Source organism: Mercurialis annua, linkage group LG1-X (assembly GCF_937616625.2).
Source record: "Mercurialis annua linkage group LG1-X, ddMerAnnu1.2, whole genome shotgun sequence".
NCBI classification, from domain to species: Eukaryota; Viridiplantae; Streptophyta; class Magnoliopsida; order Malpighiales; family Euphorbiaceae; genus Mercurialis; species Mercurialis annua.
In genome coordinates this window covers 5,171,106-5,190,253 of record NC_065570.1, presented here as the reverse complement: position 1 = coordinate 5,190,253, position 19,148 = coordinate 5,171,106, and the positions used below count along the sequence as shown (strand labels likewise).

The 19,148-nt window shown below is 29.9% G+C and overlaps 2 protein-coding genes across 2 annotated transcripts; both read right to left on the bottom strand.

The window, feature by feature from the left end:
* Positions 1–12,550: 12,550 nt before the first annotated feature.
* LOC126666214 (NADPH-dependent aldehyde reductase-like protein, chloroplastic) lies at positions 12,551–15,218 on the bottom strand. The gene is made up of 2 exons (XM_050359219.2): positions 14,719–15,218; positions 12,551–13,441 (listed from the first exon to the last, which is right to left on the bottom strand). The coding sequence occupies exons 1-2, from the start codon at positions 15,117–15,119 to the stop codon at positions 13,033–13,035; spliced, it is 810 nt and encodes a 269-aa protein (XP_050215176.1). The 5' UTR covers positions 15,120–15,218; the 3' UTR covers positions 12,551–13,032.
* Positions 15,219–15,687: 469 nt separating this feature from the next.
* On the bottom strand, positions 15,688–19,066 carry LOC126664459 (uncharacterized). Its single transcript, XM_050356851.2, has 4 exons — positions 19,052–19,066; positions 18,882–18,950; positions 17,183–18,252; positions 15,688–16,643 (listed from the first exon to the last, which is right to left on the bottom strand). The coding sequence occupies exons 2-4, from the start codon at positions 18,911–18,913 to the stop codon at positions 15,844–15,846; spliced, it is 1,902 nt and encodes a 633-aa protein (XP_050212808.1). The 5' UTR covers positions 18,914–18,950; positions 19,052–19,066; the 3' UTR covers positions 15,688–15,843.
* Between the last annotated feature and the right edge of the window lie 82 nt (positions 19,067–19,148).

The following is a 19,148-nucleotide window of genomic DNA, read 5'->3' as shown; positions in this document are numbered from 1 at the left end:
TGATAGTGTAACTTGCAAGTTACAAAACTATATTGTTGACACTAAATTAACCATATATTATTGATCAGTATACTTCTTAGTTCAATTATACAATATTATTGTATAACTGCATAACCTGAAAAAATGATATAATCTTGACATTTCACTTAATAAGTTAAATTTTCGAGTTAAATGATTATTTATCATACGAAAAATGATTTTATCTATCCATAGATATGAATAAATTGACAGAAGTATACCAATTTCTTTTATTAGTATGGCCCGTTAATTTTATGAGTTTTGATAATTATATCCAAAAAGTAAACAAAGAAGATGAAGAGTGTAATTACATACATAAGGTATAACTCATTACATTATTTTTAATTAGTTCATATTTGAAGATTTTCTTTATAAATGTTCTACAATAATCAAATCATTTAAATAATAAAATACAAATTTTCATACAATTATATTAATAATTTTAAAATATTTATAGTTTTTCTTCAATTATGGACTGATGTTTCATAAAAATAAAGTACTCGACTAAAATAATTTTTTTTATATCAATTAGATTCTCCATCTTTTTTGTATAATACTTGAAAATTGACGATCAAATTGTCGAAATTATATTTTATGGATATTTTTTGTTAATTTGGTCATATTAATTGTGCCTTTATCATATAATGTTAAAGGCATTTTTCTTCTAAAATTGGTGTCGAAGCAGAAGCATCATCTAACGGGTCAAATTTTTAGAATGATCGATCATCTTATTATAATGATGAGCTTGTCTATATAATTAATTGATGATGAATTGGGTTGTTTTTTTTTTCTTTTTCTTTTTTTAGGGGAGGTTGTTTGTTTCAAGAGGCAGTGATTTTTAAACATTCTAATTAAAGAGAGGACTGCCTAGCCATAAATAGAATAAACATGAGAGTTTTAAGTTTCATTTCATGTCTCAAGGACTAATAATGAACACTTGCAAATTATATACATGGTACATGAAGTACTAATAAACTTTGCTTTTGATGTTGCCAAATTAAAGCCCTAGCGTTACATTTATTGTTTAAGCATGAGAATAATTAATAATTTTACTTTCTGTTATTAAATTTATTCCCCACTTTGCATTTTTGTTCTTCCTTGTACTTACATTTTCCTTTTATGGATTCTTCATTATTTTAATTTTACTTTAAGGACTAGAGTAAGCTCTGAAAAAGAGAAGCATAGAATCATGTTAAGGACTAGTCAATTGTATACGTGTTTCGATCTCATTGGTTGCGTTTTGACTGAACATATACATGCTGTTGCACTGGATGAATTACAAAGTGAGAAATGACCACGGAATGTATTCTTTGCGGAAAAAAAGAAACATATAAACATGAAAGATATATATCAGATTGAAGAAAAGTTGTTACAGATTCTAAGAATATGAACTATATTGCACTGGAACGGAAAAATGTTGAAACAAAAATGTAAATTGATAAAAAAAAATTATAAGAATGAGTTGTAAATATAAGGTTTTCGAAGTTCTAAAACCGTGAGTAATTGATATAATCGGAGTTATTAAGCTATCATCTTATTTAATTTTGATGATCAAACTAATATTTATTTCATTTTAGTTATTGAATTATTACATGATTTCATTTTGACGATCAAATTAACTTGTATTTGTTTCATTTTAATTATTAAATTTCAATTTGATTTCAACAGGTTGGGCTTTCAGTCCAAATTATATATATGCGACAAATTTTAGATAAAAATAAGCAAAAATTGATTGCTACATGACAAATACTCATTTGAGCGAAACATTTTCATATAAAATTAAGCAAAAACTGATTGCCATGCATGTGACAAAAATAAGTAAAGAAATGGTTGCCACTTGATGGACTTTTTATACCAACCTTTGAACTAAAATTAACAATGAAATAAATTAAAATTTCCTCACCAAAATAAAATAAGACGGTTTTTATTAATGCTAGTTTTTATTAATGTTAAGAATCACTCACCCTATAACGTACCGTATTTAAAATTGAAAGTAGAACGTCAAAACAACACTTGAAAAGTTACAAAACGCGACACTCAACAAGTTTGGGTGCAACATAGAATGAGAATGTTAGAATCTAACTCAAAGTAAGGCCAATGAGTCATATTCTCAAGTCAAGAATTTAGGTTATTCCTTTCTAGCCAAAGCCACAAAAAATGGGTTCTCAATCCCATCTTTTTTTCCGCTTTAGCTAATATAGTTAGATGCTCTCTCGAGACATTCATCATTAGTGCTGTGTCCTTATAAGCTGAGAATATTTTCTATGTTTAGAGATTGCTTAGGTTTTATTTTTGCATAAGTACCATTTTGCAACTCACTCATTGCTTTGTCTCGAACAATAAGTATTCTGTCTGTAGCCTCTATATCTTATTTTGCTCTCTAAATTTCCCACTTGGGAAATTCAAGTTCTGCAATTTCTGTGGCTGCATGCTTTAAACATTAATGCCAAGTTTGTCTAAGTTTGTGGGTATATTTGTCTGACAATGGACGTAGGAATTTATACAGATGCGTTAACATGCATGTTCTTGCATGTGAATGTGAGAGATATCAGTACGTTTTCGAACAATTACAGGTTTTATGCTGTAGCACCAAATATTGCGTCGAGTTTAAAAGCTATTGCAATGCTAGAACATAAACAGATTACAAGTGTTCGGTAATATAACATTGGATAGCATTTGCTAGATTTATAGATCTTGCGAATTTAGAGATTCATTAGTTAGTCATTGCATGTTTAATATAGGAGTGGAAAAAACGATTGGTGGGTGTATAATGTCGAGAATTGAACTAAATCCGCTTTATAAAATTAATATTCATTTAAAATTTAACACGTGTCGTAATTATTTACAACTACTATTCAATAAAAGTCGTATTAATTAGTTAATAATTTATTTATTTAGAAATAATATGGCTTTCATCAATTCGTAGTTATAAATAATTTGTATCGCGTATCACACTAAATAAATGATTTATAATCTTACATGATAAAAATCGAATGTCGTGTAGATTTTCTTAAACAACACATTTAAATTAGTTCATTTGATTTGGATGAACCAAATGTAAAATTATAAACAATACATTTATAATATGACATGTATCGTGATTATTTAAACTATCAATTGATGAAAACTACATTATTTCTAAATAAAATATATCAATTAATCATTACATAATGCGACTTTAATTAATTAATAGTTGTAAATAGTCACCTCACACAATTACATTTTAGATGGACGATTGATGTATTAGATTTATCTGGAATTTTCTTTTACAAAAAATGAGTTATTTAGTAAATCATATTAATCTCAATACGACATAAAATTTAAATTGATTATACCTTTCAACGCATATAATTTAATGGTATTTTAAAGGCCGAAGGTACAAAAAAATTCCTGAACTTTCCAAGAAAGTACAAGACAACCCTTTTACTTTTTTTGGTCCAAAACTACCCGTCAATTTTTTTTTCCGAACAAAAAACCCCTTCCGTCTAAAATCTCTGTTCAATGATGACGTGGCACATATGAAAATAGTTCAAAAACAGCCTTAATGTTTGAAAAACTTATCAAATTTATATTTATAATTTTTTTAACACATTTCACCATCTTTTTCTTTTAAATATCTATAATTAAATAAAATTATAAGTTAAAATTCAATTAAATCAATTGAAACCTAATTAAACACTTCGAAACACAATTAAAACAAATAGAAATCTAATTAAATACATTGAAACTTAATTAAACACTACAAAACACAATTAAAACAAATAAAAGTCTAATTAAACACATCGAAGTCCATTTAAACCAATAGAAATTTAATTAGACACGTCAAAACTTAATTGAAATTCAATTAATTTTTTTAAAATCTTACCGAAAAAATCAATTTTTTTTAAAAAAAAAACATTAATCCTCTTTGAGAGGATGAACATGCCATTTTTCATCCTCTTTTGAGGATGAACACTGTTCATCCTCTTTGAGAGGATTGAAAAAAAAATGGGACGGTTGCGGCGGATTCTGGCGGTGGATTCGGTAGTCGGCGGCGATTTTAAAATTAATTCGTTTTTTTCAATTAAGTCTTATTAGTGTTTTATTAGAATTAATTAGGATGAAAATTAAGTAGGTTTTTTTAGAGGTTTTTAAGTGAAGAAGATGGTGAAAATGATTAAAAAAGTTCATAAGTATAAAATTGGTAAGTCTTTTAAACATTATGGATGTTTTTAAACTTTTTTCTTATGTGCCATGTCATCATTTAATGGGGATTTTGGACGGTAAGGGTTTTTTGTTCGAAAAAAAAATTGAGAGGTCGATTTGAGCCAGAAAAAAGTAAAGGTCTGTCTTGTACTTTCTCGGAAAGTTCAGGGGTTTTTTTTGTACCTTCGGCCTAATTTAAATATTCATAATTATGACCAAAATGACATGAATATTCGTAAACTGTTTATTCAATTTCAATTTGCAAGTACTGATAATTATATCTAAAAAATAAATAAAAAAACTTAATTAATTAACATGAATAAAATAAATTTCAATATTTTATATTATTTTATTATAAATTAGTTCATATTTAAAAAAAATTAATTTTTCGATAATAATAAAATTATTTTAGTAATAACGTACATAAGTTTATAAAATTAAGGAAAACTGAATTTATTTATCCACAATTTCAACGTTTTTGCCAAATATACAACAGTTTTTAAATTTTGTCATTTTGATCCACCATCTTTTAAATCTTTTTCAAATATATCCACTATTCATCTGAAGTTGACATGGCGCAAGGTTGTATCTACCATATAGGATAAATTTTATACATGTATACTAAACACATGCGCCACATCAGCTCAAAACGAGTTATATTTGGCAAAGATTGAAAAGATGGTGGACCAAATTGGCAGAAAAATCATAGTATATTTGATAAAACATTAAATTTGTGGGTAGATAAGTTCATTTTGTCTAAAATTAAGTAGGTCAATATTATGACTTTTTTCTATTTAATTATGGACTAGTTTATAGTAAAAATAAGTTAATAGACTAACATATATTTTTATTTATAATAATTAAATATTTATTTTATTTATTTTATTTTATTGCTTGGGTATGATTGTCAATACTCATAAAATTGATGGACTACACTGGCGAGATTATTCTTTATGGATATTTTGTCAATTTGGTCATAGTTAAGGATATATAAAAATTATATAGCATATTATAAATGATGAATATATTTTTTTCCGGAAAAAAAAAATCTTCATTGATAAATCGACTATGTAAGTATCGAGTCTAGCCACATTAATTGCGGCACATATTATACTAATCTTCTAAGGGTTTTTGAGCTAATAAAAGTCCCCCAATAAAATTAATAAACACTAAATCTAATAATAGCTCTAGACAAATGAGTATAAAATTTATAAATTCAAATCATTAATGTCATAGATCTAATAATCTAAAAACTAAAATTAATTGCAAACATTTAAATATGTAAATATAATATTTCAACTCGCCAGAAAATACCGGATATGCCGAGGAGGACGGTGGAGATGCCGGAGAGAAACCGAAGCCGCCGGAAAGATGCCTAGCCAGCATACAGAAGCTGGAGACAACTGAAATACTTTCAGATTCACCACTGGAATAAGATAAACCCGTATAATGATGAATATGAACCATACAAACACAAGACACTTCATATATTTATGTAAATAGATAGAATATGTATATACTAATTAATACGACATATTATTAATATGTGTAACTCATTTTATTATACTTAATATGTTTATTCAAATAGATGGGAAATAAGTTATACACATACGATGCATTTGACAACTTTATTTAACACGCGCGCTAAATATCACCTCTAACTCATTAATTTTTAGTACTATGCACCAATCATGTTTCGCATGTAAGAAATATTTTAGATATCCTAATTAGTGCATAGTTAATAAGGCAAGTTAATTAGTGCATAGACTCATAGTTAATATTTGATTGATACAATCAATGGGATTGGTTCAAGTGATAAGCGGCTTGTTATCGCTTAAACAAGGTTTCGGGTTCGAGTCCTTGTGAATGCAGAAAATTCCAACTGGCAGACTCACCACCATGCCAGGTGCGCGTCGCGGGTCGGATCCGAATTAGTCAGGGCGAAGCCTTGGAAACCGGATGGGTTTTACCAAAAAAAAATTGATTGATACAGTCCAATAAATAATAACTCGTGAATTGTTAATGGAAAGTGTGGAATTTAGTAGTAGGCGCAACTCGCAAGTCTGTTTGTTTCTAAGGAATCTGCTTTCTGGGAAAAGCACTGTGCATGCAGGCAATGCATGGGAAAAGTTTGATGCTTGATCATCTTCTGATTACAAATTCCATTATTATTCTTATATATGTATTTGTGATAGAAATGCTACACTTGATGGGACCTATACCTAATAACTGTGCATTCAAGTCAAGTACTGAACCCTAGCTTAGTTTGATGGAGCCTGCAAAAAACAATGGTCCTGTAAACAATGACCTTCTCTCTAGAATCTCATCCATCTCAATGAAATTGTTATGTTCGGGTATTAAATTTGGGACGGTACTGAACTATGCCAAAATTTCAAAATGGGTACTGAACTTTTTTTTGTTACAAAATGAGTACTGAACTATGAGAAACTTTACAAAATGGCTACTCTCAGCCACTTTTTGCTGACGTGACTTCTTATATCGTTCAATCAGTGGAGAACACGTGGCTGAGAGTACCCATTTTGCAACGTTTTGTATAATTCGGTACCCATTTTGTAATAAAAAATAGTTCAGTACCCATTTTGAAACTTTCATATAGTTCAGTACCCTTACAAGTTTAATACCCCGTTATGTTCCAAAGCGATATACAGATTGATCTTTGATCTAAGTAGTCTTGTATTGTATATTATACTAGTGTAAAACCCTCGCTTCGCTTCGGAATTGATTAAATTAAAGATAAAATATGAATTGGAATTCAGTAATTTAAGTTATATAAATATTGACGGTTTAGGAAAAAAATACTGTTTTAATATTCAAATTATATGTTTGATTATATAAATCTTAATATTTTATCTAACATGATAGCAGAATTTTTTTTGAATAAAATATGGATAATATATTATACTATTAATTAAGCACTATATAATGGTATATCAGATAATTATAAGTTATATTAAATGCGGATATTTAGTTTTTTTAAAAATATATATCGAGACAGATAAATGAAAAATTAATTAAATTTAGATTCAAATATAAATAATTGTTTTATATAAGCATAATTTATAATATATATACAAAATATTATAAAATATAAATATACTATAAACATACAACAGAATATATAATAGAATAAACATTCATTTTTAAATTTAATAGTAAAACTAATAAAAATATGTATAGTATATTTTAATGAACTTTTTTTAAAAAAATAGTTAATATTTTACTTTAAAAATGATTTTAATTTTTTGGCTGAAATTTATAATTTACTATTGTTATCATTAAAATTAATATCAAATTTATATTTTTTGTGAAAATGTGAGTTTTAGATTTGGACCAATGTAGGAAGTAATTAGGACTTAAATATTTCACATATATAGATAAAATTATTATTTTAAAAATAGATTATAAAAAGAAGAGTGGGGTCCGTGGACCCCATCTGTGTGCATAAATATGCAACTCGGATGGTTTTGTTGTAATTAAATTACCAAAATTGGCTTTTGATATTTAGCAATAGTTGGTGTTTTGGTAATAAAGTAAGGAAGTGTTAGGCATTTAATAGAGAACTATAAGTAACATACCAAAATGGACATTAAAATTATTCTGTCTATAGTGGTTAGTTTGTTATTATTTCAAAAGTTTTGGTTTTTTAGTAAAATGAACCCTTAATGAACAGTGTTTTGGGTTCATCTTTATACTAGTTATATAGATGTAAGGTAAAATAAATTCATAAATTTTGCAATTTATCATATATTATATAAAAAAATTATTAATAGGTTGATTCAACAATTTATATTTTAAGTCAGTTATATATGTAATTTTAATTAAGACGGTCAAATTATGACTAATAATTTTTAATGTATTTAATAAAATAAAATTTTAGACAATTTATTATACTTTTTCTATTTTATTTTAAAGTCTATTATTTCATAATGTTCTATTTAAAAAAATCCATTTTAAATTTTAATGTTTTTAGGCTAAACCTATTATAATGTCTCTATATTATTAGCTTTTATTTCACTTAATCTTTAACAAATTGTATTTAACTAGTCTCTTAACTAATTATTTGTATATGGAATTTCAAAAAACGTCGTTATTTTGATTGACATAAAAGTAACTCTAAAATTTTAAAGAGTTTCAAAAGTGACACTAAAGTGCTTACAACAATATTTTTAAAATCGGATCACATATCTAATCGACTTCATAAGAGGTTAATAGTTCGACTGGTTAAATCATATTAAATTATATTTTTTAATTTAATTATTAATATTTATTTAAATTAAAAAAAGATATGATAGAGAATAATAAATAAAAGATAGCATTAATTTCTAAAAAAATCACGAACTTTACACGAAATTTCATTTTAATCATGACCTTTAAAAGTTGACATTTAAAGGCATGAACTTTCATATTGTTTCAAATTCATCATTTCAGTGTATTTTTATTGACTAAATTCTTCACTAAACCATCAATGAAAGACCCAAGTTATTAATCAACATCAAATCTTATTATATTTCAGTTAGAGTATTTAAGATTAGGAATTTTTAGTCAGATAAAATACATCGAATTTTACTTTGGTGATAGATTTGAAATAAAATGAAAGTTCGTGTCTTTAAATGGCAACTTTTAAAGGTCATGATTAAAATGAAACTCCGTATAAAGTTCGTGATTTTGTTAGGAATTAACCTTAAAAGATATGATAGTATATTTAAATAAAAAATATTAAATTTTGTTGTTTGATATATGACTATAAATCTATAAATGATCAAAACATAAGATTATGTAAAATATAGTTACTCTATAAGAGAGACGGAGAGAGAATAAATTTTTAGTTTTTATAAATAACAAAAATTATGTAATATCATATGTTATAAATATAACTCAACAAAGGTTTATTTTACCCTCCGCATTTGACATAAAAGATCAATTAAGATCAACAGTATGAGTTTGAAAAAAATCAAAAAATTGATATTTTAACTCGTTATATCTTCCTAGATGAGATGGCAGAAAATAATTAGAGTATTATATATAATTGGACTTGAGATGGCATATAATTATTAAACAATTTAAAATTGAAGGGGTAAACGAACTAGATGCCAAGTTTAATTTTTTTTAAAGTGGTGAATCAAATCTTAATTGATCTTCTATGAAAAATTCAAAGAATAAAATAAATTTTTGTTGAAATAAAATCATAATAATATATTTAAAAAAAATTATCACTCTCCCAATCCATAAAAGATGAACTTATTTGATTAAAATTATATTAACTACACCAATGGGGATTGATCTAAGTGGTAAGCGGTTTGTTATCACTTAAGTAAGGTCTCAGGTTCGAGTCTTGTGAATGCTGAAAATCCTCACTGGCAGACTCACCCACCAAGTCAGATGCGCGACGCAGGACAGATCCGGATGAGTCAGGGCGAAATCCTGAATACCGAATGGGCTTAGCAAAAAAAAAATTACATTAACTACATATAATACTCTTATTGTTAAATTAATAATGCATCATCTTTCCAATGTATTTTTACTAATAAAATATTTCAAATAACTCATAAAGTGTACATATATAAAATTATCTTAAATATTGAAATTATACAAGAACATTAATTATGGTTGTTGTCAAAATCATATGCAATATACTTTAGTTGACTAAAATTATGGCACCGTTTGGATTGAGGGTTTTTAAAATCCATGAATTTTAGCAAAATCGATGGATTTTAAATCAATGGAATTTAAATCCATAGATTTTAAAATTCCATCGTTTGGATTGAATATAAAATTAATGGATTTTTAATATTATTTATGAAAAATAATAAATAGTATAACAATCCATCATCTATAAAAAAAGGTGGATTTGGACTTTCCCACCTAGTAGGTGGGAAATCAAAACCCTTAAAAATGATGTATTGTAGAAAATGAGTGAATTTGTAAATCTATGGATTCTATTAATTTTTTTCTAGGCAAACGATAGATTTTGTCCAAATTCATGGATTGTTTAGAATCCATCGTTTAAAATCCATCAATCCAAATGATGTCATAGTTCAAAATATTTTAATATCTATCTATTTAATTACTTTCTAAAAAAATATTATAATTTAAAACACCTAAAATAGAAACCATCTTATTTTTTGTCGACATGGAAAATATTGTATTATTATAATTATAACTAATCAATACGTAACATAATGTAATATAAGTGTTTGGTAGCAAACTAGGCCGTGGATTCAAATCTTCCTACAAACACGCTTTCTCTTTTCAATTATATAAAAAAAACATACTCCCTCCGTTCCACTTTAGAATTCCCATTTGACTTTACACACAGATTAAGAAAATATTAATTATTCTTGTCTTTTCATGTTTTTTCATGTTTTGTCCCTATTAATGATAGTGGAATTTTCCATAGAACTTTTTTAAGATAACTAAAATAAGGGTAAAATGGGGTATTCAATGGAAAAGTATTCTAAAAATAGTAATGTGACTTTTTAAATGGGACGTCCCAAAATAAAATATGAGACTTCTTAAACGGGACGGAGGGAGTATAACATAATGTAGTAATGTGTATTAATTAGTCAGAGAGTGAAAAAGATAAAATGTTGCTTGACCAATAATTTAAAAACCACATTTGTCCAGCTTTTATGAAAAACAAATTTTCCCGGTTTAACTCGGTTTTCAATCAATTTTTTGCTTTTAGATTTTAATATTCAAGCGTATACGACAGCTAATCAGTATTCGGTTAATTCAGTCCGACCGGTCAGTCCGGTTTTAAAAACACTTCGTTTACAAGACACATTCCAAATACTGACCCATAAAGAGTTATTGTTCACTTACTTGAAAAAACTATTCAATAGTGCAAAAGCACCATATTCATATGAACTTATCACGAGCATAACCCTCACTATTATATATCATATCAAATAATTATTGTTCTTTTTTAAGTTGCTTTAAATTTGAATTAGAGGACAGGGAGAAGAAGAAGAAGGGAATTAATGGAGGTAGCATCTTTGAGGAAAACAAGTAAATTCTTTAAATAGATGTCTCAGCCTCCTCCATGAATTTATCTATCACTTTTGGAATCCTATTCTTTGCAAATCATGATTTTCTAAATCAATATTGTTTTATATCTAAATAAATTTTCTATCTTTTGTTTCTGATATATCGAATCCGGGCCGGGTCGGTCTGTTTTACTGGTCCTGACTCCTGAGTAGTCACAAAGAAAATCTGTCAGAAGAATGCCGGAAGGAAAATGCTAGAAAAATGCCATCTATTTTACCTGCCTAAATGTTTCATAATTTGTAGTAGTTTTTATACATTTACAATAATATAAGAAGTAAACAGATAATACATATAAACTATCTTTTAAGTACGTGTAGTAAAGCGCTCTTTGAACTTAAATAAGGCTCAAAACGTATTTATATATGTTTTATCTTCTACAATGGACTTATCCGGCTCGAGTGAATATTAATCAAAGATGTAGAAAGCTTAAAAGTGTCCTCTTATAATTAGATCCATCTAGTACACCTCAATATACCATGTACCAATGCATATGAACTACAAGACAAAATGCGTATTTATTAGGTCCTTGAATAAAAATATAAAAACTCAAATTTAATAAATATAAATTGAGGGATCCAATTCAAAAGGAACATAATACTACACTGATCTAAATATGCATTTTTCCGACTAATAAAATATAGATCAAATTATTCCGAGACCCCTACATCATAATTCACATTTTAGTTCTTATTTAAAAATCAAACAATATTGTGCTCCATTTTTGTTTCTGTTAACGATTTAATCCCTCTCTCCATTTTTGGTGGTAGCCAACCGAGTCAAACGACTTAATTAAAAAACTTAAATTTCAATTTAATTTTTAAATTTATAAAATTAAATGGCTTAATAAATACAATAACTTAATATTTACTTCTTTTACTTTTAAATATTTTTATTTTTAATTTTTAATTTTTTTTACTTCATTAACTTTTTAAAACTAAAAGAAAGATATAGTGTATAGTCCATTAATTTATGTAATAGAACTTGAAGATCCCATGCTATAAAAATGGTATACCTAGGACTATAAAAGTCACCACCATTTCATATTAACATTCCAAAAATAGAGTTCCCATTGGCAGCTAATAAACAAATGAAGGCTACTCATTAAATTCTCTCTTTTTTACTTTTTAGCTTTCTTCAAGAATCAAGAAATTAAGAGAGCTCTATTTCATGCATATATTCTCATCCATTTTCTGGTCCAACTGCATCTTTCTTGTGATCTACAGCTTAGTTTCACATATAAAAGTTTTTACTTCCAATTCCAATTTAATAAAAATTAATGTAAGTGAAACCACAAAATATATCTTTGAACCTTGCCAAGCAAGCAAGAATATCCAGGGGACCATACATATGATTAACACAATTGATCTGGAGTTTGGACTCTAACTAATTCATTATACTCTGTATTGCACGGAAACTTATCGAATCCTACATTTCGTTTCCGTCTCTCAAAACATTTATGGAACTTCCCCTTGACGAGATTCGTGTTTCCACATTTTCGTGCAACATAGATTATACTAATCAAGAAAGCTTCAGTTTTCTGGCAATGTTACTAGAATTTGTCCTAACAATCCAAATCATACCCTTCCAGCAAGCAAATGCAGGCATTCATTCTACAAATTCACATTCGAAGGTTCATTCAGCACAAATAATCAACTACTTATATTCCACGAAATGACGCTGCAAAACCAAGTACCAATGTTTACCACTTTAACTTCGTTGAAACTATCAATCTTTCGAACTCGTATGATGCATCTGCAAGACCTATACATACCCGCCATTGGCACGAATTACCTGTCCATTAACCCACTCACTGCCATCAGTAGCCAAGAACCCAACAATAGGGGAAACATCTTCAGGCTTGCCAAGCCGGCCTAGCGGACACTCTTCTATGTTTCTCTGAATTTGCTCCTCAGTTTTCCCAGCAAAATACATCTCTGTTGCAATAGGACCTGGTGCAACGCAATTTGCAGTGATCCCGGTTCCTTTGAGCTCTTTCGCTAGTATCTTTACAATCGCCTCTACTGCTGCTTTCGAAGCTGCATATGCCCCGAATCCTGGCCTCAATGCACCCACCTGAGATGATGATAACACTATTATTCGCCCTCCACCACCTCGTTTCAGCCGATTTGCTGCCTCTTTGCAGCATAAGAATGCACCTTTAGTGTTGACACTGAAGATGAGAGCATTATTAGAGTTAGAAAAGGAATAAAATATGAAGTTGCATTATGACAACAACAATGAAGAAATTAAACCAATTTTTTAGGCCGCTGTAAAAAAAGTAAATGGAACTCTATGTTGGATTAGATATAATTAGACAACCAACTTTTTTATATGTCACTAGAGGTGTAACGGAGTCGAGTCAACTCATGAGCTATTCGGGATCGACCCGAAAAATACTAGAAATCGATTCGATTAATATCTAGTAGAGCTCGAGTTCATGCTACTCGAGTTAACTATCAAGTCAAGTTCGAGGATCAAAATACTCGGCTCAATTAGCTCGCGAGCCTGATCAAACTTTAAATAATTTACCTTTTTACCCTTTTATAATTATAAATAATTACAATAATACATTTAACTTTATATTTAATATATTTTTTAAATAATTATACAGCTAACTGAGTCAAGTCAAACTCGAGTCTCAATTACTCTACCGAATTTAAGCTCGAGCTCCTAAAATGGAACTCGATCAAGTTCGAGTCGAGTTTCGAACTTTAGATTTTAGGGATGAGTCGAACTCGAACTTGATAGTGTTTTGAGTCGACTGGATTACACTCCTAGTCACTACATTCAATACCTTTCTAATTCGCCCTGACTAAACCATTGAAACCACTCTACTTTGCGCTAATAATCAAAATGCAAAGAATCACCATTTGAGATGATGATTTCTTTTACAAAACGGATTCTAATCAATCTTCCTAAGATAAATATACAAGATCGAACACACAAGATTACACAATCAATCCTAAAACAGTATTATAAAAGAAAAAGATTCAAACTTTCAACTAATCACAGTCAAGCACAAACCTCACTTACATGGAATACCAATCACTAGTTAAATAAATAAACAAAAGGAGAAAACTTAGCATGAAATTAAGTTTATTTTAGCCTTCCCATTTTCTTACTTCCATAACTTGCTTCCACAATTGGTTAATTATGGACTAAATATAAGAACTAGGTTTCATAATTCAAATTGCATAATTTTTCTTTTATAATTGGGAATGGAGAGCGCGGAATTGAACCCACGACCTTGGCAGAATGATGCCTAATGCTTATAAGCTACAACTCGTTGTTAATCAATCAAATTACCTAAAATTATTAATCAATCAACCACCAAAACAATTTCAGAAACTTAACTTCCAATTCCAAGACTACCCATTAATCCAACATGAAATCATACACTAAAACGAACAAATAAACATAGAACATTAACTAATCCGAACAAATTACCTGAAAGTATAATCAAAATCCTCCACAGAAGTGTCAGCGACAGAAGGATACTCAGAGTTCAAAACACCAGCAGAGTTAACAAAGATATGAACAGGACCCCCAAAAACTCTTTCAGCCTCATCAAATAAAAACTTGACATGGATTGGATCAGAGACATTAGCCTGAACAGAAATGGCTCTTGGGTTAGAAGAATCATAATCAGAACCATAATAAAAATTATTAATTTCTTGAGCCACAAGATTAGCTTGATCCTGGTTTGAAGTGTAGTTTATAACAAGCTTAGCTCCCAGTGAAGCTAAATGGAGAGCTATGTCTTTGCCGATGCCTCTGGATGAGCCGGTGACTATTGCTACACGATCTTGAAGTGGGTTTTGTGGTGGCTTTGTAATTGATGTTGCCATTGGTGAATTTAATTTGTGGATTTTTGAAGATTGTTTTTGATTATTTTAGAGTAAAAATTTAAAAGGTTTGATTTTTTATATTGTTTTTGGGATAAGAAATTAGAAAGGAAAGAAATAAACAAACGAAAAATGTTTTTAATTCAAGATAAGTTTTTAATAATAAAAAAGGAAAAAGAATATCTATTATGTCACCATATATAATAAGATAATAGGAAATTATTGAATTAAAAAAATTAGTTTTTAATTATAATTCAAGGAAGTTCAATCCCCTAAATTTTGAGATAAAAAAGAGTGAAATAAAATTCTTAAATTGTTTGTTAGAATAATCTTACACTAATTTATTTTCAAGTAAAAGAAGAATTTAAATTTATAAATTTAATAAATTTTTTATTACAAACCTATCCTACTTAAAAACAATTACAAAAATATTAAATCAAAACTTAATTTAGAAATTAATCCAAAAATACGTTTAGATAAATATTCTATTTCAAAAAATCTACTAAAAATCATTGCTAGAGTCTGACGGTATCTTATTGATTTGGCTTCTTACCTTATCTAGTATCAATGATTGAAAAAAGAAATTATGGCGTTAAATTTATGGATAGTTCATTTGTCAAGTAGTACAATTTTTATGGATTGGATACATTAAAAAAGATGATGATCATAGATAAAGGTATTAAAATAGATGATTGCTCAGGTCAGATAATCAAGAAAACACAACATTTTATACAATAAATCCACCATTAGCCCTAATTACTTGACCATTAATCCATTCCCCTGCATCACTAGCCAAGAATCCAACAATTTCACTTATATCTTTAGGCTGACCAAGTCGGCCTAAAGGACCCGAATCAGCTATTCTCTTGACCATTTCTTCAGTTTTACCTGCAAAAAACAGCTCTGTAGCCACTGGTCCTGGAGCAACACAGTTAGCAGTTATTCCTGTTCCCTTTAGCTCCTTGGCTAGTATCTTCGTCATCGTCTCCACGGCCGCCTTGGAGGCGGCATAAGCAGCATATCCTGGAAAATTAGCTCCAACCACAGATGTTGATATGTTGATGATTCTCCCACCACCTCCATTGATCAGCCTATTCGCCGCCTCGCGACAGCACAAAAATGCTCCTTTAGTGTTGACATTAAAAGCCGTATCCCAGTCGTCCACTGTTGTATTGGCTAAAGTTGGATATTTTGGATCCATAACTCCAGCACAATTTACAAGGATATGAATTTTTGAGCTGAATTCTTGCTCGGCTTTGTCGAAGAGTTGTTTGACTTGTTCCGGGTCTGAAACGTCGGCTCTGATCGCAACTGCTACGGGATGAGAAGATGGTGATAAGGTATTGAGCTCTGATGCAATGAGATCAGCTTGTGTAGAGCTTGAAGCATAATTGAGAACTACTTTTGCACCAAGAGAGCGAAGGTGGGCCGATATGGCACGGCCAATGCCACGTGAAGCGCCGGTTACTATGGCTACCCGACCTATGAGTGAACCGGAAGAGGAGGCTGCCTCCTTTGTAAGTTCACCTGCCATGATAAAGATTTGAGTAAGTTTGGAGACAGCAATTTAATGTCTTGAACTATTTATAGCTAAACTAAAGATTGTAAGAGAAAATGTTCAAATCTGGATCATGGGGTTCAATTAAAAAATAACTCAATAGTGGTTGAAATTTCTGACATCATGCATTATTCAATCACTAGACTGTCAGAATTCCAATGCTGCCCTTTAATATATATTGAAAGCCAAGTCAACAGCCGATCATGATGCTAGATCATATTGTTATTTATAGCCTACTTTTTGGAAGATCAGAAATGTAAAATTGCGTCAATGCTTACGCAGAACAAAAATATTTATATTTTTTTTTTGTCAAAGATTGAACTTCACGTAATATTTACATTTTAAAAAATATGAGACAGACTAATGAGCATATAAAAAATATTTAAAGTGTGCTCATATGCAAGGTGATGAGACTAAACTGAATCAAATCTTAATTCAGTAATGAACAATTCTGTAAGAAGTGTCACAAGACAATTAAGGAATATTTAAACATCAGAGATGTACTTACCTGTAATAACTAAGGAACCTTCCTCTTCTGCTTCTATTGTACCAAGATTTTCTTCTCCAAAATCTCTCACATAAATATCCCCTCTGCCACCTTCCATATTTGGGCCCTTTAATGCTGCTCCTGTAGAGCTAACAGTCCCGCAATTTGTGCCATTAACACCGTCGCTTTCCTTAGCCTGATTATTCCTGCCAAATCCATCCATAACCACCGGAGATGTCCTGACTGTTGGCCCTTCCTGTTCCTCCGTTGCCGGAGCTTCATTTCTTAGCCATCTTTCACCTATTTGAGTCTGAAATTTCCTCGGGACTGCTTTCAACCAAATTCCATATGGTCTGACGTGATCCTCGTGCCCTTCCTCATAACGTTTCTCACAGAACTTGTCCATGTGACCCAATTTACCGCACAAAAAGCAGAAAATGGGTAGTCGTTCATATTTAAAATCAACCCACATCCAATCCCCTCCCTGCTGTTTAAGTTTCATTCCTTGTTTAAGAGGCTTACGAACATCTATAGTGACCCGAATTCGACAAAATGATCTCCAGACTCCTGTGAAGTTGTTCGGGTCTAACAAAACAAAACTGCCAATGTAGTTACCTATAGTACAAACAATTGCCTCGGACATAAAGTCCATGGGAAGGTTATGTATTTGAATCCAGAATTCCGTCGTATGAATAGCAATGTTTGTAGGTGAATCATACGGACCAAACCTCTTAAGCACCAATAAATTATTCTCAAAGGACCACGGGCCATTTTCCTCTACTCTTCTAATGTCAATCTCATGAAAAAATTGGAACACAAACATTTGTTCTCGAAATTCAGGAAGCTTTTGAACAAACATACCACTATTGGGTCTCCATATTGAAGCTAGGGTGTTTTTCAAAGCATTAAAGTTTATAAGTTTATCCGTAAATAACCTTCCAACAAGAAACCATTTGGGATCAATGAACTGATTATCTGGAACATAGTCACTTAAATCCAGCCCTCCATCCTCCTCCTCTTCTAAGGATACCATTGCCCAAGTCTTTGTTATGGACTCAGGACAATAACTGCTTCTGCATACTAGGGTTGCACTGCCCACCAAACAGGAAACTTGAATAGACACCCGTTTGAGCCACAATACAATAACAACTACGAACTAGGTTAGCTAGGTTTTCACGTTGAGAATAAAACAATAGAAAAGGAAAAACTTTTTACATAAGAAATTTAGAAAAAGAAACTCCTTTTATTGGTGCCTCTTCTTTTATATATGATTATAATTAAATGCCCTTGTCTAAGTTGTCTTGCCATTTAAAATTGTGATAGGAAAATACTATCTATTTCCATGCCTAAATGTTTCACAATCTATAAAGTCTCGATGTATTTACAATTTAAGGAGTAAAAGTATAATCTACATATAAAATATACTATGTCATGGTCTTTCAATTTGGTTCACCTCTATAAATAATTATGAAAATACACATGGTTTGCAGCCTAAATATGAGAGACTAACAAATATACTAGAAATTTATTTAAAATGGGCTCATATGCAGGACAAGAAGAATAAAAACAACTCAAATCTTAATTCCGTATTGAACATTAATAAAGTGAGTATTTGAGAGTGATGAATTGGCTACCGAGAACATAGATAAACAAAAATGTGCTATAAAATAGAACTTTCACAAGGCAATAAAGAATTTGTAAGCATTAGAGACGAGATTACCTGTAATAACTACAGGAACAAACACCACTCATAAATGCATGAAACAGCAGACGTATTGAAGATGACTGGCTGTGTACAACAAACAACACAAAGCAGGAGTTATCAAGAAGAAACTTACCTTAATTTGAAAACTGTCCTGATCAATGTAGTCTACAAAATAAGGATATTACCATACACTGCTTAACTTTTCCTCTTTTAGGCTTTTAAACTGAGCTACAAGATGGTGCAGATTCCGTTGGAATCTTGGTATAGTTCAGAAGATCCCTG